This window comes from Argentina silus (genome assembly GCF_951799395.1).
Source record: "Argentina silus genome assembly, chromosome: 20".
In the NCBI taxonomy this organism is placed as follows: domain Eukaryota; kingdom Metazoa; phylum Chordata; class Actinopteri; order Argentiniformes; family Argentinidae; genus Argentina; species Argentina silus.
Window position 1 is genome coordinate 13174622 of NC_139674.1, and position 21094 is coordinate 13195715.

General features: G+C 44.0%; 2 protein-coding genes across 3 annotated transcripts in view; one reads left to right on the top strand and one right to left on the bottom strand.

Moving 5' to 3' along the window:
- Positions 1-21094, top strand: part of kiaa0930 — a 35153-nt gene that overhangs the window by 6439 nt on the left and 7620 nt on the right. For both annotated transcript variants that reach the window (XM_083692445.1, XM_083692446.1), the window contains exon 2: positions 6203-6351. In XM_083692445.1, the coding sequence (XP_083548571.1) occupies positions 6203-6351 (149 nt within the window). The remainder of the gene's footprint in view (positions 1-6202; positions 6352-21094) is intronic.
- On the bottom strand, positions 6889-15889 carry LOC310820235 (uncharacterized protein). The gene is made up of 9 exons (XM_083691819.1): positions 15691-15889; positions 15414-15602; positions 14862-14958; positions 13852-14019; positions 13087-13322; positions 8596-8781; positions 7679-7775; positions 7259-7441; positions 6889-7152 (listed from the first exon to the last, which is right to left on the bottom strand). The coding sequence occupies exons 1-9, from the start codon at positions 15694-15696 to the stop codon at positions 6890-6892; spliced, it is 1425 nt and encodes a 474-aa protein (XP_083547945.1). The 5' UTR covers positions 15697-15889; the 3' UTR covers position 6889.

Here is a 21094-nt window from a genome sequence, read left to right on the forward strand (position 1 = left end):
CTTACTCAGACACAGAGACACAAAACGCACACACACACACATACACACAAACAAACACACTTCTAATCTTACTCAGCCACACAGACACACTCTTACAACCTCCATTGAACATCTCCATCATTGTGTTTCACTTTCTTGCTGTCGGTCCCAGTGATATCCTAGTATTACAGGAAGAGTGTCTGTCTGTGTCATCTCTCTCTCTCTCTCTCTCTCTCACACACACTCTATTTCACTCTTTCTCTCACTCACTCTCTCTTTCTCTCCCTCTGTTTCTCTAGTCTCTCTCTCTCTCTCTCTCTTTCTCTCCCTCTGTTTCTCTAGTCTCTCTCTCTCTCACACTCTTTCACTCTTTCTCTCTCTCTCTCTCTCTCTCTCTCTCTCCCTTTGTTTCTCTAGTCTCTCTCTCTCTCTCTCTCTCTCTCTCCCTTTGTTTCTCTAGTCTCTCTCTCTCTCTCTCTTTCTCTCCCTCTGTTTCTCTAGTCTCTCTCACTCTCTCTCTCTCCCTCTGTTTCTCTAGTCTCTCTTTCTCTCCCTCTGTTTCTTTAGTCTCTCTCTCTCTCTCTCTCTTTCTCTCCCTCTGTTTCTTTAGTCTCTCTCTCTCTCTCTTGGTAGATCATTATTGGAGACTCTCTCTCTCTCTCTCTCTCTCTCTCTCTCTCTCTTGGTAGATCATTATTGGAGACTCTCTCTCTCTCTCTCTCTCTCTCTCTCTCTCTCTCTCTTGGTAGATCATTATTGGAGACTCTCTCTTTCGGCAAGCTGCCCTGTTGTGTCTGACTGTCTTCATGTGAGCACGCATTGGGATGAGACTATGTTGCAACTATGACGTCAGTTCCCTCAAGTACTGTGCTATTTCCATAATTGATACACACACACACACACCTACCCCCCCCCCCCCCCCTCCCCATGTCTCCCCTTGCCTTGTTACACTGCACTGCATGCACGTTATCTGCTCTCCCGGTGGCTCTTCATTTAACTGGGGATGACAAAACAGGGAATCTGTTGTTGTGTGGTGTAATACTTCTGTGGATTAAGTTGTTTTTTTAAGTGTATCTTAAGCCTTTTAGTGTTACTGGCTTATTGCGTACGACTTCCAACAACCTGGGTTTAATCAAACAGTTCAGTGTGAAGGGAGGGGGGCGGGGGGGGGGGGGGGGGGGGGGTCGTGTTTGAAACGTAGGCCGAAGCTGTTGGCCTGTTTCTAACACTGTGGCTGTGTCTCTTTTTGCTGCGTTCTCTGTCTGTGCACGTCGGTGGAAGGCTAGTCCTTATGACCTCTGCTTCTCCGGGGACACCTACAAGAACAGAAAGAATCATGTCTCTTAGCTACATGAGCTCCTCTTTCTCTCTCTCCCTCCTCTCTCTCTGTCTCTCGTTCTCTCTGTCTCTTTCTCTTTATCTCTCTCTCTCATTCTCTGTCTCTTTGTCTCTCTCCCTCCTCTCTCTCTCTCACTCTCTTGTTCTCTCTCCCACTTCTCTCTCTCGTTCTCTCTCTCTATCTATCCATCTCTCTCTCCCTCCCTCCCCCCTGTGCCAGCAGGGCAGCCTCCCATCCGCCCACCCAAAAACAAGGTCATCCACGCCAAGTCTCACTGGAGGGATTCCAGAGGTCGCTTCCCCGTCTTTGTCTCTTCTCTCCACAACAAGAACAGCACAGTTTAATGACTGGCGGCTGTCAGCCAGAATCCAGAGAGCCGTGAAGTGTGAACATCTTGTCTTCCGCGGCCGGCCCGTGGACAAAGTGAAGAGGGGGACTGAAATGTTCTTTTTTTTTTAATTATTATTATACAACCAAGCGTCAAGAGAGATGGTCATTAAACCTAATGATGTTGGAAGTGGATTCAGGGCAGCCTTTGGCTGGATTTTATGATGTGATTGGTTTTTGGGAGAGCTGGTATATTCCCCTTGTACAGATACTTGAAATGTGTTTTAGATGCTTGATTTCTAACAGCTACCAACAAAGCTAAAGTTATGTGTCTGTGTCTGACTCACAATTAGGTAATGTGCAGGTAAAGCGGTGAAGCATTAGATAGATAAAGCGCTGAGAGATTCTGTGTGTGTGTGTGCGCGTGTGTGTGTGTGTGTGTGTGTGTGTGTTGTTATGGAAAATACATTGATAGAACTGTTTTCAGGTTATACACTTTCATATGACTGATACAACTTGTGTAAATATTGGGAATACATTTTCTCTTGCCACACCTCTAAAGTTCTATAGCCATTGTTCTGAGAAGCACTGTATGATTTACAGTACCATATGAATAGCGGTGGTTTCGGAGGGAGTGGTGAGGGAGAGTGGTGATGAGGGGGACAGACGTATCTTGCCAATAGGTGTGAAATGTTGAACGCCGATTGATTGATGAGAAAGTCTCATTGTTCTCTCTCTCTCGCCCCCTCCCTGCGTAAGCACAGGCCCATCAGCTGATAGACGTCGTGGCGCCTACCATTATGTTTCATCTGTATAAAGACAACCTTGCCTCTTCAGACTTGTGATGAACAGATTTACGCTGGGCTGCTGTTACGCTCTTGTCTCTTGTTTGCAAGCGATAATAAATACCGGATCCGAATATTGTGGCTACTCAGGACTTATTTCTTGATTCTTACCTCCGAAGAGCTGAAGTACAGAGTGGTAAATCCTAGACATCCACCACAGTGTGTGTGTGTGTGTGTGTGTGTGTGTGTGTGTAGCCTCTCTCCAGAGAGTGCTCAGGTGACCCTACCATGCCCGTTGGATGACTGCCTAGGATCTTGTTCCGAGACAGGCTTGTTGACGAGGACACTTCCTGGAAGCTGCATCCGCTTCACTGGAGGTGGTTTGATATACTGGTGAAGTGTGTGCTTACACCGCTCTCATGAACCTGTCTATCAACTGAGAGGTTCACAACAACAACAACCACAAACGTGTTTTTTCGTGGTACTGGAATGGCAAGACCACACAAACAAAAACAAGCTCGGTTTCTGTAGTTTTTATGTTGTAATGTGCTCAGGTTGTTCCATCTGAATATCATGTTGTGTTTTTGTTTTGTTATTGAACCTTGTAGTCAAGTTAATTTGACTGTAGAAAACAGAGGAATTTGTATATACTGCCCTACGGTTATACAGTTAGTCAGAAAACAGGGCTCTGCCTTTCTTCAGCTTCGGTTCTACTGCGCTGGATGCATTTTGCACTGCAGTGTGAAATGTTCAGCAGCACTGCGAGATTGTGTGTGTGTGTGTGTGTGTGTGTGTGTGTGTCTGTCTTGTATTGATCTGCGGTGGGGAAACCAGAGCTGATGAGCTGGAATGTTTTCTGCTCTTTTGGTCCCATCCTGGAGTCTTCAGCTGCAGGATTCAGGTCAAGTCATTTTAAAAGCCTGTTTACTGCGTCGCTAATGGACAGTGTAGACTTTGTACAGAGCCCTGTATTCAAAATGGAACCTCTTGATTTCACGGCAAAGCAAGGGCGTTTCTTTTTTTGAAGTGTTAATACAACTGCGTAATTACACCAGTTGCCATTTGGTATTCTGCCACTAGCAGGATAACTCTGGCAGATGTACTCTGTGTCTTAAGACTTAGGACTATTTTTTCTACAGAATAATAGCTGTCAGCTGTCAGTGTCTCACCCTCAAAGTTAATGATGGCCAAGGAACATTCAGAGGTGTTAGCCCACGGTTGATTGGTATACAGTACAGTAATTCTCTGTAGTATTTATTTATTTGTCTTTTAAAGTGTGGTCTAATTACATATTTATTTACCATCCTGGTGTGTGAAGCTGTATTCAGCCATAGGCCGTACTTGTGAACTGTTAGTGTACCCACAGTGTAAACTGGTGGTTCCTTGGAGAGGAACAAAATGTTTTAGTTTCAATGTGTTGTTGTTTTTTTGTCTTGATAAAGGCCTATTTTTGGATAATTTGTTAAAATCAATTGAACTGAAAAATTGTTTGTGCAAATTGTTCAATGCATATACATTTGGATCTGGCGATTAGGCTAGGGATAACACTTTTACAATGAAATTAGATATTGCCTGAATCAAAACAAACAGTCAAGTAACACTAGATTGAATTAGACTTAACTGAATCACACGGTAGCAAATTGAATGAAATGCCAATGCTACATGCTTTTGTTCTCAAGTGAATGGCCTCCATTTTGTGGCCCATTTTCCCCTCTCTTTCTCAGACAGCTAATTCCTTCTCCACGCCATTAGAGAGGGACGCTTCTATCTCGCTATCTCGCTATCTCACCTGAGGGCCGGCTGAGTGGCCAGTCGCTTCTCCCTGAGTTATGGCGGCACAAGGGAACAGAGTAGGCCACACAGAGACACCCAGGCTGCTGGCTCACCATTGATTATCAGAGACTCTGCTGTTCTGGAGCTTAATAAACCGGAACGTCCTAAAAACTGTCACCGTCGGCAAAGCGAGCACCTCCTTTCTGTGTCACGATGCCTATCCCTCAGTGACACACCAACAGACAGACTCATTCAGTGAGGAGGTGACGTCAACGCAAGGGGGCTTGGCTTTGATCTTCCCCAAGAGGGCCACATCACAGGTCTCCACTTCAAACAGGTTGCTCAGCCGAGAGGCCACCGACCCCCGGCGGTGCCGAGAGGCCACCGACCCCCGGCGGTGCCGAGAGGCCGTGTATTCAGCTCAGTGTCCACACACAGACCTGTCTCCAGATACTGAATGAATTCAGTTAGATTAGAGTCGTCGCTGCAGCTGTTAACAATGTAAAGTATTTAGTTTGTCGATTGCTTATCTTCTAACTAGAGGTGTGTTTTCAGTAGGGGAAAGGTCGCAATGAAATGGCAAATGTGGAGAGGACTTGTGATCGAAGTCTTCGCTACGTATGGTTTCCGTCCATGCGCGGCTTCATGGCTCCCATTTCCTGTGATTTAAGAAAGGAAATGGGACGCACGTGGGGTATTAGTTCTCTCCAGTGCTTTGTTTCTGCACCACAAATAAAGCTTCAGCTTCATAGAAGTTCTCTCTCAGAAGAGCGTTTACATACCGCATTTATATACCGCATTTATATACCGCATTTATATACCGCATTTATATACCGCACACACGACATTCCTTTCTTCACCGGTATTGTTTTTGACAAAACACCGGTTCTACACTTTTTCAGAAGGGCATATTCCATTTCTGTGCTCTCATTTCTTCTGAAGCATTGATCTTAAGCCAATAACAGCCTTATATCCTATGTTTCTGGATCTGCAGGTTGCCTTGGGAACCTCCGTATCGAACTGGTTAATCAGATCTACATTTTGAGGCACGCCTGGGGAAGCCCAAGCCTGTCCCAATGAAAATGGCTGACCTTTGCTTATGTTTGAACAGTGAGAAGTGGTGACCTTTCAGTCTGAAAAGGTAATGTCTGCCGTTACCAGCCTGTACGCTCACTGTGTCAGTGGTGGAAGTAATGGAGACATCATTGCCACTAGGTGTGTGTGTGTGTGTGTGTGTGTGTGTGTGTGTCTCTCTCTCTCTCCTCTCTCGCTCACGCTGTCTTACTCTCTGTTTTGTGTGCGTGTGCGCGCGCGCATGTGTGCGATTAGATCATTGTATCTGTTTTTGCCACCTGCAGGTTCTCCTACCTTAACAGGCCCTGCACCTGCCGCTCGGCAACACCGTTGCCCAGCAACTAGGCAGAGGGTGGCATTGCAGCGAGTGGAGACATACCTCACTCACACTGCTCTCTCAGACGTAGGGCAGAGGAAAAGCTTTTTGCCCCCCCACCCCCCCGAGCCAAAAACCTGAACCCCAACCTTTAAACTGACCCCTGTGCCATCGTGTAGTCTGACCCATTCTGTCTCAACGCATACCCCGTGATTCATCGATTGAGAAAGGAAGACCGTTTCACTGCAAGTCAGTGTACATTGTGGAATGCTTACTACTGCAAACAATCAAAGAGACTGGGTGCTCATCTGACTCTATCTTCTCCTATGCCAAGCATAGACTGGACTTAGACAATGAAACCTGCTATAAAAAAAACAACAACTGTCTTTTGTTTACTACAGCCTGTGTGGAGCATCTCATCCTGAATTCAGTGGGCATTTACACTACTTATTTGTTTTTTTTAGGAGAGTTTTTTTTATTTAATTTTTTATTTAATTTTTTCCCCAATAACCAAACCCATTTGAATATGTGTCAAAGGTACAGGCCGCAGTTTAGATATAATGTGTGCTGTATAATCCTGAGTCTGTCCCTGTTGTGTTTGTCTCGCAGGCTGCTTTAAGGACGACCGCATCGTGTTCTGGACATGGATGTTCTCCACCTACTTCATGGAGAAGTGGGCGCCGCGCCAGGACGACATGCTGTTCTACGTCCGCAGGAAGCTGTCCTACGTCAGCGCCGACCACACGGAGGGCAAGAAGGTAAAGGGGTGGCAGTTGCGCCAAGTGCTCTGTTTGAGTGGATCTCACGCACACACACACACACACACATACACACATACATACAGTACTAGTCAAAAGTTTGGACACACCTTGCCAAGAGTGTGCAAAGCTGTCATCAAAGCAAAAGGCGGCTACTTTGAAGAATCTAAAATATAAACCATATTCCGGTTTAACACTTTTTTGTTTACTACATAATTCCATATGTGTTCCTTCATAGTTTTGATGTCTTCAATAATAATCTACAATGTAGAAAATAATAAAAATAAAGAAAAACCATTGAATGAGAAGGTGTGTCCAAACTTTTAACTGGTACTGTGCATACTTACATACACACACACAATAATTAATATTCTCATATAAAAATAAAAATAAACTTTATTTCACTGTATGCAATACATGCAGATACACAAGTAAGATATCATAGACGGATCAGTAATGGGTTATCATTCCATAGCTTTGACTGTACATGGAGAGACGGGAGCAGAGAGGTAGCAGGACCCCAGGTGTGGCGCTGCATCTACTCATTTAACATGCGCTGCTGGGACACAGGTCTTATCTTCATAGAGATGGACTTTAATGAATATGAGGATTTGAAGTGATACCAGCAGTTACTCTGCAGATCATTAGCCCCCCACATGTAGATACCATTTGGATTGGCATAATGGCAGTTATTGTACCAAAATGCACCCCGATAAGTGAAGGCACAATTTCCAGAAAAGGAATCCTGATCTCGATCAAAAGTGCTGAAGCGTTGCCCGCTGTGGTAGGTTAAGGAATCCCCTGAAAAAAAAGAGAACCGACTTTAGTGAAATGCTTTTACATATTTTGTCTGATCTACTAAGTCGGTGTAGCTGTTTCAACGTTTCATGTCATGTGATCAACCCACCTGCCCCTCCGTCTCTAAAGCCGCTGACGTGTAGTCTGTAGCCGTCCTCCTCGGCGTTGATGGCCTGAGGAGAGATGGAAAAGGAGGAGTAGAAGGCGTGGGCTCTCCTCCCATCAAAGTCCTCCATGTCCACCCGCAGCTCATAGCTCTTCCTCAGACTCAGGAGGTGGATGGTCTCCAGCCCTGCAGGAGGAACAGAGAGCTGTGGAGTGAGACTCGAGTCTTCTGTTCTCTTCTGTTCTGTCCTGGGGTCAGTTTCCTGAAAGCTTGGTAGCTTAAGTAGTACTTTTAATTTTTCCCCGACAACCCAATCACAAAGCTGCGAGATAGTAGCCATTGAAGAGTCGATGTTTGCAGGTGAATCGACAGAATTCGACAGAATGGGTGATTCGATTGTTGATTCAGTCATTTCGGTCTTACCCAGCCAGTACTCTCCTGCTGCATGTCCAAATCCATCCTTGTACTGGTCCCATCCTCTGTAGAAGTTCACTGTGCCATCCATCCTCCTCTGGAACACCTGGAAGGAGGGAGAGAGAACTTAGAGAGGAAGATGAAAGAGACTCCACGCATTTGCAATTTTGATGTTGACAAGAAATGGAATATTGACAAACTCAGCTGGGGAAATTGGCAGTGTTCAAATCCAGTCACACTCCTGAATGACATGACTAAATGTGATGAATAGTTTCGCCTTTGTCTTAGCATTTCAAGGTGATGGCTAATTAAAATTCAATAGGTTTATGCAGTGCTTTTTCATGCCTTCTTTGCGGGGTTCAGTATTCAGTATGTCATAGTATCAATAGATTTGTTTATGTAAGGAAACCGTGAACGTGGTACTGAATTGATGTAGCACTTTGCCTAGAAGTGTGGCTTTTAACATTATTATACAGTAGGTTTGGGCAGATCAGATATTATCGAATATTGTATTATTTGTGAGCATATTGTGAGCATATAGTGATATTGTTCTCTTGCAGAAAGTAGTTTGTAAACGTGCTTAAAACTCACATAACTCTGCATAACTACAAGTGCAGCGTCTTGTTTTTTGCCTGGCAAAGCATATCTAGCTGTGGAAACATGTAAACAGTCTGGTGAAACATAGAAAAAACACCAGCCATACACTCTATGGCATACACTCTGTGCACTGCAGTTCATTCATTCTTGCCCAAGCAGGCATGTCTCCACCATACAGTACTTCAGCAATCAAAGATATGGTCATAAATTGTGATATTTTCTAAAGTAATATCGGGAATAAGAACATCTGGATATCGCCCAACCCTATTATACAGAACTCGTTAGGGTTGATAAAAACATGTAGTCTGGTTAGTGGCACAGGTACTCACCGTCCACTTCCCTCCGTCCGTGTCCATGTCACAGTACACGTAGCGTGGGGAGTTGGGTCCTGCAGGGTAGATCCGGTACACTCCACTGGCCCCAGAGCCGTCGTTGTAGATGTCTGCACAGTCCAGGGGCTGGAACATGAGGGACTCGGCCGCCGCGAAGAACAGCACTGCTAGTGCTATCAAGACCTGTAGCGCAGGACAGAGACACAAACGCATTTTCGTATAATTTCGCATAACACGTATAACTAGTAGTTTTTGTCTTTGACATCATTGAAACATTTGTGTGCGTTACTGTAGCATGAAGCTTAAAAGCGCACAAGCATGTTTAATCTGCTATCTAGTGTTCAAATAAGACTTCTACACACAGACCATCAGAGAACATACTCTTACCTTCATTGTTGAGTTCTGTTGTTGTTTAGAGGAAGTTTCTTCAGCTCAGTGTAAGCCAAGTAATGTGAATGCTGCAGCACACATGGGGTTTATATAGGCCGGTGGTAACATAATGTTATCACGGTGTTATCAGAAGATCAAGGATCCGTAGAATGTATGACTTCTGTCACCCTTGCAATTTAGCTACAACATCAAATTGAGTTCATTAATCTTGCCGTTTTATTGTCAGGTCTGAAGTTCGATATGTTGTGTTGAAACGTGCTTATCCTTTTATCTCTAGCTGGTCTACAGAACATTGTCTCCTTCTGATCTGCCTGTGTGACCAATGTCCCACATATCCACTCTTCCTCGTCTGGCCTGATCACGTTGAGTCTGATCACGTTGAGTCTGATAACGTGCCCAACCAGATCATGGCCCTGCAGCGCCAACGTAACAGATACCACATGTTATTGGTCTCTCTCACTAGCAATAAGGAAGTGTTTATGTTCCCTCGTGTGCTGTTTCCAATCTGATTTATAATAATGATAATGATAACAGTAAAACACAACACATTAAAAAGAATAAGAGCATCATCAAAAACAAAAATAAAAGTAAAAATAGTAAAACACAACTGTAAACCACAAACAAGACTGTCCCGTGTTGCTACCGTGGAGCTAAGAGGCCCAAATATGACTACCTCAGATTGTCATTCAATTGAAAACTGTTCTGGGATATCCAACACCTAATATCTTCCAAGCACCATTTAGAGAAACTAAACTGGACGAATCATGGGGTTTAATGGGAAGATATATTGTGGTCCTCTGTGGCTCAGTTGGTAGAGCATGGCTCTAACAATGGGTTTGGTTCCTGCTGGGAGCATATATACTGAAAAATGTATGCTGAACTTTTCAAATAAAACAATTCTGTCCAGATACCTAGTCAGTTGATTATAGACAACCTTCTCCAAAACTTTGGATAATAAGTTTAGAAATGGGTCTACAATTGTTTAAAACTGATGGGTCCAGACTTGGCTTTTTAAGAAGTGGTTGGACAAGAGCATGCTTAAAATAAGGCGGTAGTGAGCCAGTGGCCAGGGAGCTATTAATAATACCCAAAATGTTGGGGAAGACTGTTTCCATTACTTTCTTTAGTAGTCTAGTAGGGACAAGAAGAGGATATTATGTGTGATACAATCTTGATAAGGGTTTCATCTGATACAGGAACAAATGAATCCAGGTTTGCCTCCAATTGGTAAGTAACAGTCAGGTCATGTATGAGGGGTGATCTGGTCTCTGATATTTACAATTTTCTTAATAAAGAATTGCAAGAAGTTTTCACATTCTTTGGGAGAATGGTTGGTAACCTTGTTTGATGGGACATTTACAATTCTGTCGATAGTACTTATTCAACAATATTCTTGGATGATGAGAGTTCTCTGAGATCAGATTACAGAAATACTTTTCTCTCGCTTTCTTTACAGAAGCATTCAATTCCTTCATCAGATCCTTCAAACGAATGTGAAAAACGCTGAGTCTACAGGCCTTCCATGTTCTTTTGGCCTTTCTACATTTTCAAGGTGCTTTCATTTAGCCAGGGAGTGGTCCTGTCCAACCCTCTTGGTCTTAAAGGGAGCCTTGTGTGTGTTTTACATTGTCGTTGTTTCATGTGAGACAGAGTTACATGTATACAGTATAAACAGAATTCTATTCTATGCCAATTCATTCTACTTCTATGGTTCTATCCCTACCCATTGGTTCTATCCCTACCCATTGGTTCTATCCCTACCCATTGGTTCTATCCCTACCCATTGGTTCTATCCCTACCCATTGGTTCTATCCCTACCCACCACATTGTCATTCACTCCCTCTCATTACGACGCAAACATTCCAAAGTGGCCTGAGAAACCTGTAAAAGAGAAATGTTACAGCAGCAACAACCCCCATTAAACCCAACAGCCAGCTCCCTTGTCAGCGGAGATTTAAGGCCAATTAAAGGCTGGATGTGTTGATGAATTGTAAATGGAAATTGCCCTTGGGTGATGTACGAGGCAGGCACACACTCCTGACAGCAGCAGCAGCAGCAGGAGGGTTTGTTGGCCAAAGAGCTGGATGCAGCCCAGGACCAGGGAACAGAGCCAAGCACATGGGAGATGTGTCTGAATGAGGAGTGAATCAGTATTGATTGCTTGTTATTTTGTCCTGTGGTGATGGGGAATAAGATTTTCGGTTTTGGGCGGTAATGAAATTAGAGGCAGCCAGTCACCCTTGCAGAGTTTTATATCCCCTTGAGGGAGCGTGTGTGTGTGTGTGTGTGTGTGTGTGTGTGTGTGTGTGTGTGTGTGTGTGTGTGTGTGTGTGTGTGTGTGTGTGTGTGTGTGTGTGTGTGTGTGTGTGTGTGTGTGTGTGTGTGTGTGTGTGTGTGTGTGTGTGTGTGTGTGTGTGTGTGTGTGTGTGTGTGTGTGTGTGTGTGTGTGTAAGAGTTACAAGAGATTTATTTGGGTAATATCTCTACTATGATGCCATTGTTGTGTTTAACACTAGCTGAAGTATATGATTTGTTAGACCAGAAAATGGGCACTATCTTTTTTTCATTTTCCAATGATATATTGTTGCAGTACAAATGTACATTTACAACACATCGATTTTGGGCACTTTTTAGTATGTACAGTTAAGTCCATATATATTTGGACTCTGACACAATTTTGGTTATTTTAGCTGTTTACCAAAACATATTCAAGTTACAGTTATATAATGAATATGGGCTTAAAGTACAGACTCAGCTTTAATTTGAGGGTATTCACATCCAAATTGGAGGAAGGGTTTAGGAATTACAGCTCTTTAATACGTAGCCCCCTCTTTTTCAAGGGACCAAAAGTAATTGGACAATTGACTCAAAAGTTTAATGGAGTGGCATTTGCATTTGGAAGCTGTTGCTGTGAACGCACAACATGTGGTCAAAGGAGCTCTCAGTGCAAGTGAAACAGGCCATCCTTACGCTGCAAAAACAAAAGAATCCATCAGAGAGATAGCAGCAACATTAGGAGTGGCCAAATCAACAGTTTAATACATTCGGAGAGAAAGAAAACGCACTGGTGAGCTTGGCAACACAAACAGGCCACGGAAGACAACAGTGGTGGATGATTGCAGGATCCTTCACATGGTAAAGAAAAACCCCTTCACAACATCTAGCCAAGTGAAGAACACTCTCCAGGAGGTAGGCATATCATTATCCAAGTCTACCATAAAGAGAAGACTTCACAAGAGCAAATACTGAGGGTTCACCGCAAGGTGCAAACCATTCATAATCCTCAAGAATAGAAAGGCCAGATTAGACTTTGCCAAAAAAAACATCTAAAGAAGCCAGCCCAGTTCTGGAACAGCATTCTTTGGACAGATGAAACTAAGATCAACCTGTACCAGCATGATGGGAAGAAAAAAGTATGGAGAAGGCTTGGGACAGCTCATGGTCCGAAGCATACCACATCATCTATAAAACACGGTGGAGGCAGTGTGATGGCATGGGCATGCATGGCTTCCAATGGCACTGGGTCACTAAACTAAAGGCAGAAAGACCCACGAACAAACAACAAGTGAAGACAGCTGCAGTAAAGGCCTGGCAAAGCATCACAAAGGAGGAAACCCAGCATTTGGTGATGTCCATGGGTTCCAGACTTCAGGCAATCATTGCCTGCAAAGGATACTCGACAAAGTATTAAAAATGAACATTTTATTTATGGTTATGTTAATTTGTCCAATTACATTTGAGCCCCTGAAAATAGGGGACTGTGTATAAAAATGGTTGCAATTCCTAAACGTTTCATACAATATTTTTGTTCAACCTCTTGAATTAAAGCTGAAAGTCTGCACTTCAATTGCATCTCGATTGTTTCATTTCAAATCCATTGAGGTGGCGTACAGAGCCAAAATTATGGAAATTGTGTCACTGTCCAAATATTTCCGGACCTGACTATATATACAGTACTGTATATAGGCACTGTTTTTTATTAGGACTGACTGACAAACTCCCAGTTTTGTTGGCAGGTAGACAGACATGATATGACAGTTTATGATGATATGACTGGAGGGCAAGTACAGCAGATGTTTCTCCTAGTTATAGGCTTACAGGCCTTATCTTCATGGAGATGGATTTGACTGAGTAGAAAGTCTTCCAACTCCTCCAGTTGGTTCCAAGCTGAGAGTTGTGTCCCCATGTATAAAGTCCATTTGGGTTTGAGAGGTAGCAGGCGTTATACCAGTACCCCCCTGCATATTCCACAGCACAATTCCTGTCAATCATGGAATCCTGGTCTCGGTCAAAAGTGGAGAACCTCTGCCCACTGTGGTATGTCAAGGAATCCCCTGGAAGCAGAGATCAGATCAGTTGGTAGCAGCATTGGTGCAGGTGTTCAAGATATGTCCTCTATTAATATTGGATAATTCATATGACTGATACCAGGGGAGGCTGGTGGAGGTAGAAATCGGAGGATGGGCTCATTGTAATGCATGGAATGAAATGAGGAATGGCATGCGTGTTTGATACCGTTCCTGGCTTTACAATGAGCTTGTCCTCTGATTTGTACCTCCACCAGCCTCGCCTGACTGATACGATAGATAGAATAGAAGACAGAGGAAGTCAATAATGTATGTAATGTTGTTGTTGTTGTTTACAGGACAGATGTCCAACATGTGAGAAAGAAGGTCTTAAACTGTACATGGGGTTTAGTCTGCTAATATGGATGCTGGTAAGGGAAAGTGATTACTGCATGTCAATCATGGCCAGAACACTCAATGGGACCACATTTTAATGTACCAATTAGAGTTAACATGGTCTTACTGTAGACATAAGTTCCTTGGTCTAAAGACCACAGGTTGTAAAGCATAGACTCACCAGTGCCTCCATCTTGGAAGCCAGTAACGTGAAGCTTATAGCCATCTAGTTCAGGAGAGACGGAAAAGGTGGAGTAGAAGGCAAAGACTTTATTCCCGTCAAAGTCCTCCATGTCCACCCTCAGCTCATATTTTTTCTTCAGTGTGAGCAGGTAGATGGTGTCCAGACCTGCATGTACAGTGTTGAGTTAACAGCTACAGTGGGGGAAATAAGTATTCAACACATCAACAATTTTTTAATTCAACATATTTCCATTGAAGCTATTCACATGAAATTTAGACCACCATTTAGACCATTGCTCCCACCTCCGAACTTCACTGTAGGTATGATATTTTTCTGATCATATGCAGAGCCATTTCTCCTCCAAACATGGCACATCGTATTGTTGCCGAAAGGTTCGAATTTTTTCTCGTCTGACCAGACAACATTCTCCCAGTAATCTACAGGCTTCTCCAAATGTTCTGTAGCAAACTTCAAACAAGCTTCAACATGCCTTTTCTTCAGTAATGGAGTGGAGTGCATTGCCTATTGTTTTCTTTGTGACAGCTGTACCCGCTGCTTCCAGGTCTTTCTGGAGCTCTGCTCGAGTGCTCCATGGCTCTTGGGCTACTCTTCTGACTAACTTTCTGACTGCCTGGTCAGATAATAGAAATATGTTGAATTAAAAAATGATGTTGAATGTGTTGAATTAAAAAATTGTTCATGTGTTGAATACTTATTTCCCCCACTGTAAATGGGAGAAGACTGAACCTCTATCGTTTTATAATGCCTGAACTGCTGCACTTCCTGAAATTTACAACTTAACAATTAACCAAATGCACACTAAACCGGTGTTACTCATTTAAAAAAACATTGATGGATTCTTTTTTTTATTATTAGATTATTAAAAACATTTTTTTTACAGTTATCCATTTAAAAACCATTGCTAGATTGCATCTAGTTTTTTATAGTTGGTCATAAAGGTTTCATTAGGACTCTGTCCTTGAAAACACTAATAAAGGAAACCATACCCAGCCAGTACTCTCCTGCTGCAGGTCCAAATCCATCCTTGTACTGGTCCCATCCTCTGTAGAAGTTCACTGTGCCATCCATCCTCCTCTGGAACACCTGAGAGGAAGGGAGGCAGTATGAGCCACTTGACCTGGGCTGTGTTTCATCCCGGAAAGACGCTCCCTCCCATCTCTCGTTCAAACACTCCCCACCACAGATCTGATAGGATTGGGCATGTGTAAGCTAGTCTCTGTAGCTCCATCTAGTCACTGCTATGTTGCTTATACCTACCCAGTCCTGTCAGATCTGTGAAGCGGAGTAAACCAGGGCAGATGGGAGGAACCAACGTTTTTGGATGAATGAAGCGCAGCCCTGGTCTTCAAATATGGACCTCTGAGACTTCAGGTCCAACTGGTGGTAAGGCCTCTGACAAATGAGTTGCTCGTCTATGTAGAATGTAACTAATGTCATTTGTTTCGTCTGACCTTACGGTGTGTTTGTGTCACCAAAGGCCTCGATATTTTTAACACTGATCTTTTGTTGCTCGGTTCAAGCGTTTCATCGGTACTCACAGTCCACTTCCCTCCGTCCGTGTCCATGTCACAGTACACGTAGCGTGGGGAGTTGGGTCCTGCAGGGTAGATCGTGTACACCCTGCTGGTCTTAGAGCCATCGTTGTAGATGTCTGCACAGTCCAGGGGCTGGAGCATGATTGTCCTTGAATGGACGAGTACAGCAAACGGCAATAGGTACAGAAAACCCTGAAACATGGAGAGATAAAACAAGTAATGGTTAATATTCCAGACAGTACGTTTTTAAGTGATGCAGATGTGTAATTGTACAACTCACCTGCATGGTTTCAACAACGTCTCGGCTTTTTCCCGGTTGGTTTTCAGCTGGACAACTCAAGTAAAGTGTCTGACTGTAACGTTGACATACAACAGCCTCTCTGTGTTTTTATAGAGGAGATACGAAAGACAGATAATGATTAACTTGAGGTTTATTCTGAAAGGAAGCATCGTTTCATAATATGTGGAATTCCCATTCTTTTGAGAGCCCTGGAATCTCCCATCTTTCCAAACAGATTATTTCTCAATGTTGTTAGCCTTTCCTTAAACTGTAGCACCCCTTCATGCCTCAACAAGAAAATGTATATATTTTTAAAATATATTTATCTTATTTATTTATAACCACCGTATGTTATTGCTATCTGATCTATTATTTATTCAAACTTGAGCCTGCAATCTTGACTACCAGAGGGTGAGAGAGACTCATACATATCCAAGTTGTTGTTATGCGATGAATATGTATTTATAGAAACAAAAAACTAAATTGTGTCCCTGAAGGAGAACCTGCTTATTTGCTAACTTGCAGTGTGTGTTTTTCTGACAAATCAATATGATTGGATCTCAAATTAATGCATTTATTCAGATTTCATTTCATGTATTTGGCACAGAATATAACACACCCCTTGGCCACAATCACACTTGCTGTCAGAGGCAACAAAATAGAAATGTAGATGGAAGTTAAAAATCAAAAGTACTTTCAGATGAGCAACACATTGTAACTTGTGTTAACCTGTGTTATTCATACTGTATGTTCACATCATTGCACAATATGAGTGATATTATACTCTTTCTGTGTCCATGTCACAGTAGACTTGAGGTATTTGAGAGTTGGGTCCTGCAGGGTAGATACGGTACACCTCACTCCCCTTAGAGCCGTCGTTGTAGACACCGTCACAGTCCAGGGGCTGGAACATGAGGCAGCGGACCGCCGCGGCGAGCAGCGCGGCTAGAACAACCAGGACCTGAAATGAAACACGTGACGAAATTGAAAAATACAGAAGTCATTTAGTGCATACAGTACAGTACAGTACGTGTGATTTGACTGCTGATTTTTTTTAGTTCTGTCAATAAGCCAGGCAACTTTTCGGTTTTGATGTAAGGAAATAAATACTGGTACACACAGCAAATACTTCTAGTTTAATGTCTTACCTTCATCCCTCTGATAGTACCAGACATTGGCAGTCCTAACTAAAGGGTTTCTCCTGTCCACAGTCTTTATTGTGACCTGTGCTGTGATGTCAATTGAAATAAGAACATGTGGCAATCACTTTCTGGCAGTGCTTTTTGAGAAAATCTTCCACCTAACATCTGACTGACCTTGTTGCATTTGAGGACATGACTTATATCTGACATGCCTCTTTCACAACTAGATCCTCTGTATGTCAGAACTTCCAGCATGTTTTGTTCCTGTAGTGCTAGTGATCTTTTGGCATCACTTTTGGTTCTGTGCTGTCATGTCCTGATGTGCACCATTTGTTTTATTGAAACACGCCATTGTAAAGACGCTTAACATGAACTGTACTGAACTATACCTGCTGTAAAAATGTCCCCTACAACAGACGATAATAGTTTTGCGTTGTTTAGTATAAAGTAGTCTAATCATATTAAAGCCACAGAAAGTGTTTGTATAACCTGCATGCTGTCACTGGTCGGTGAGTGTGAGTATGGTAACTGTTGTAGGACAGAACTGTGTTGCACCAGCCCCAGGTGTGTGGCCTTGAGGGCAGTTGGATTTGCTGTACCTGTTGCATTTGATCACATGCCATATACAGCATATGATTTTTTCCTGTTTTAGGACATTCTAGCCTTACGACTGATTTTCATAAAAAAATACTTATGGTATTATAGCCTTACATAAAAATGTAAAAAAAAAATGTCAGGACATTATAGCAGACTTTGCTATTGCACAATCTGCCCGAAGCCCAATGCAGTGTTGTGCAACAAAATCCAAGCCTAAACGTTCCTAACCTCACCCTCATTTGATGTTATGTAATGTTAATCTGTTATTCACCCCCTCCCCCCCGATTCTCTCTCTCACACAAACAAATCAAACAATCACACATGGATACACCTCTGGAAACACATGGATACACCTCTGGAAACACATGGATACACCTCTAGAAACACATGGATACACCTCTGGAAACACATGGATACACCTCTAGAAACACATGGATACACCTCTGGAAACACATGGATACACCTCTAGAAACACATGGATACACCTCTGGAAACACATGGATACACCTCTGGAAACACATGGATACACCTCTGGAAACACTGTATATACATACAGTACATCTTAACCCTCCATTGCTCTAATGGCTGTTCCTCGAGAGAGGCTTTGTTTTGTCCTCACTCAATCACAGTATGATAGATTTACTGTTTTGAATCAACCAGAAGTCGTGCTCCGTAGAAATAATCCGAAAAGCTTTCATGCAGTATCTGCACCCTCCCCCTCACCTCGACACTTCCCTTTCAAATGTCCTCCGTTCTCTCTCTCTCTCTCTCTCTTTTTTTTCTTTCTCTCCTTTTGCTTTCTTCATCTCCTCTGTTAACTCTCTGCCTCCCTTGCTTACTTTCTCTGTCCGTATTAGCATTTAAATGAAACAGAACATGTTTGAGCATTCATAGGAGGTACTCTCTTTTCCTCTCTCTCTCTCTCTCTCTCTCTCTCTCTCTCTCTCGGGGTACTTCTCCTTCATTTAGTCTGTCATTAGTGACTCTGTGTCTGTGCTCAGCGTGTCTTATGCATCCTGGTCTCAGGGAAGGCTGATATGAAGAAAAGCTCCCAATGATATCAATATTCTAGTCGGGCTCACAAACAACAAGAGAGCAGGGAAACGAGGGCTGCATGAAATATGAGGGCGCCGTGTCTTTTGAGCAGTTTTTGTTTCGTGCTCTGGTGGTGGTTGCACGTGTTGACGCGAGCCTACAGAAGCCCGGTGCTGTAGGTGCATCTTAAGGTGACCTATGTCTCTCTCCGTTTGGACGATTTGGACCCATTCACACCTCGTCCCTTCAGCCCCTGAAAGGATGGACAGGTGTTCGCACTCACCCTATGATTCGGGTGAGGGTGGCAAGAAGGGAGAGAGGTGGGGGATGGACTCCAACTCCTCTTCAGTGCTGTGACTGGTATCAGGTACCGTAGGACAGTGACTTCGGTTTGAATACAGTCCTGTGTAGCAGTGCACTGCGCACTCAGTAGGAATCTGCTCCTACCCTCAGTGGCGGTGAACTCTCCAGCACACTCCCCGAAGAGAGTCTACGTCTCCCCACCAAAGCACCGACACAAGGATAGGAAATGTGATAAGAATAACAACAACAAAATGGCTGCTTTTGATTCTTATGTAAGTGGAAATAGACGTAATGAGCGTTTCTAGCAGTGCGCTCGCTCCCATTGGTTGGCCCTCTGAGCCAATGAGGAGTGTGTTCCCTGGTGGTTTCCTGTCCTGTGAAATGGTAGCCGTCATTTACCACCTCCCATGTTTACCAAGACGAGGGACGGCCGACATGAAGACGTCTGCCCCCCCCCCCCCCCCCTCTCTCTCTCTGGTATCTCCATCTCTCTCTCGTCCATCTCTCTTTCCTCCTTCACTGTCTGCTCCCACCTTCTCTTTCTCTCGCTCCATCCCTCTCTCTTCCATCTCTCTTTCCTCCTTCACTGTCTGCTCCCACCCTCTCTTTCTCTCTTTCCATCCCTCTCTCTCCATCTCTCTCTCCCCCTCTCTCCCCAGCAGCTATTTCCCCCCACTGCGTGGTGGTCTCCTGATAGAACATGAGAAGGCCGAGATGGAGGAGCTGTAGACGTTTAGTCTGAGTGTGACAAAGCGCGCCCCGTCATCGCCAGGAGGGACACAGATTCGTCACCTCACACCTCACGGCGTTCCCTCTCCCTCGTGTGACAGGGCACAGATTTGCCTCACAGATCCAATAAAGTCATCATCATCATCATCATCGGTCAGAGAGAGTGTCATTTTGACTCTGAAGTGCCCATCCACACCACAAAGGACTGCTACCACAAAGTTTAGAGGCTCTAACAAGTGAGGGTGTTCTTGGTGGATTAAAATCGACAGATTTACACGTACAAGAACTCCTCACTGAAGGGTTGAAACAAAGGCTAAGCGCAATAACAGTATACGAGACTACATTCTGTCACCGATCCATACAAAATCTACATGTTACCACCAGACAAGGCTTTCATCAGGTATGACAGATAGAGGAAAAAAACATGTCAGATACCAGCTGTACCACCAGCCACCCCCCAATAGGGTTCAACTTTAGACAAAGGGTTTGATGCAATAAGAACACTCAACTGTTTCTGAAAGTAAAAGTCACAATACCGTTATTTTGAGTCATGTCATGTAGGTTTGTGTAAAGGGTTGACAGGGTTAGAGGGACTGATGAGGTATGGAAGCACCCGGGTCGGAGACTCCCGTCTATAACGAAGCATGGAGGAGAGCGTTTGTGTCCCTTTTGTATTCCGTCTTGTAATTCCATATCTGTGTAATGCGCTCTGCTTCCAGACATAGACTAAAGACGCATGTCCGGCCTTTCTAATTGGCTCTGCATCACAAAGAGAGGAGAGTGGGGCGCGGAGGGGGCCTTCCCCCCCCCGCGCGCCTCGGTTGCCGTGGTAACAGAGCGTAGCGCTTTGGCCAGGTTGGGTTTTTCCACTGTCCTCTCCCCGTCCTGGCCCCATTGTACTCCGACATATTAAAAACCACCGCTGACAGGGAGGGCTGAAGCTACGCTAACAAGCCATTAGCCCAGATTGCAGATAAACAGATGGGGTGTGTGTGTTTGTGTGTTTGTGTGTGTGTGTGTGTGTGTGTGTGTGTAATAAAAACCATGGCCATTCATCACTGGCCTTTTTAAGCAGTTTGTTGTTGTGTGCCATACTTTGTGCCAGGCAGATGATGTCATGACTGTGGCCCAATGCCACTCCACTCCACACACACATCCAGTCCCCCTCAGATGAGAGAGAAGTGACCCTCTAGTCAACAAACAATCCACTCACAGGCTTTGTGTCGTCTCTGGTTCTCCAAGTCCAGCGTCAGTGTGGCATTGTGCTCCGTCCTCCACAATGTGTGGCAATGTTTCAACCTGTTCTATTTATGCACCGTGAGACAAGAATGTGGGCTAACTAGACCTGCACTCGGGTGTGTGTGTGTGTGCGTGTGTGTGTGTGTGTTGGAAGGATAAGAATTGGAAGGATACTTTCTTAATCACAGTCTGCACATGAAGGATGTACGATGTGTGTGCTGTGAGGATAGGTTGTGGGCTTCATCCACAGCTTATAGGCTGTCGGGCTGTCGTGTGTGTGTGTGTGTGTGTGTGTGTGTGTGTGTGTGTGTGTGTGTGTGTGTGTGTGTGTGTGTGTGTGTGTGTGTGTGTGTGTGTGT

Bases quoted from the DNA above. Each gene is read 5' to 3' on its own strand.
- LOC310820235 (XM_083691819.1), bottom strand. The intron at 8,782-13,086 runs GTAAGCCTATAA...CCTGCGCTACAG, and splicing joins TCTCCATGAAGATAAGGCCT to GTCTTGATAGCACTAGCAGT. The intron at 7,442-7,678 runs GTAAGACCGAAA...TTCCTCCTGCAG, and splicing joins AGCAGGAGAGTACTGGCTGG to GGCTGGAGACCATCCACCTC.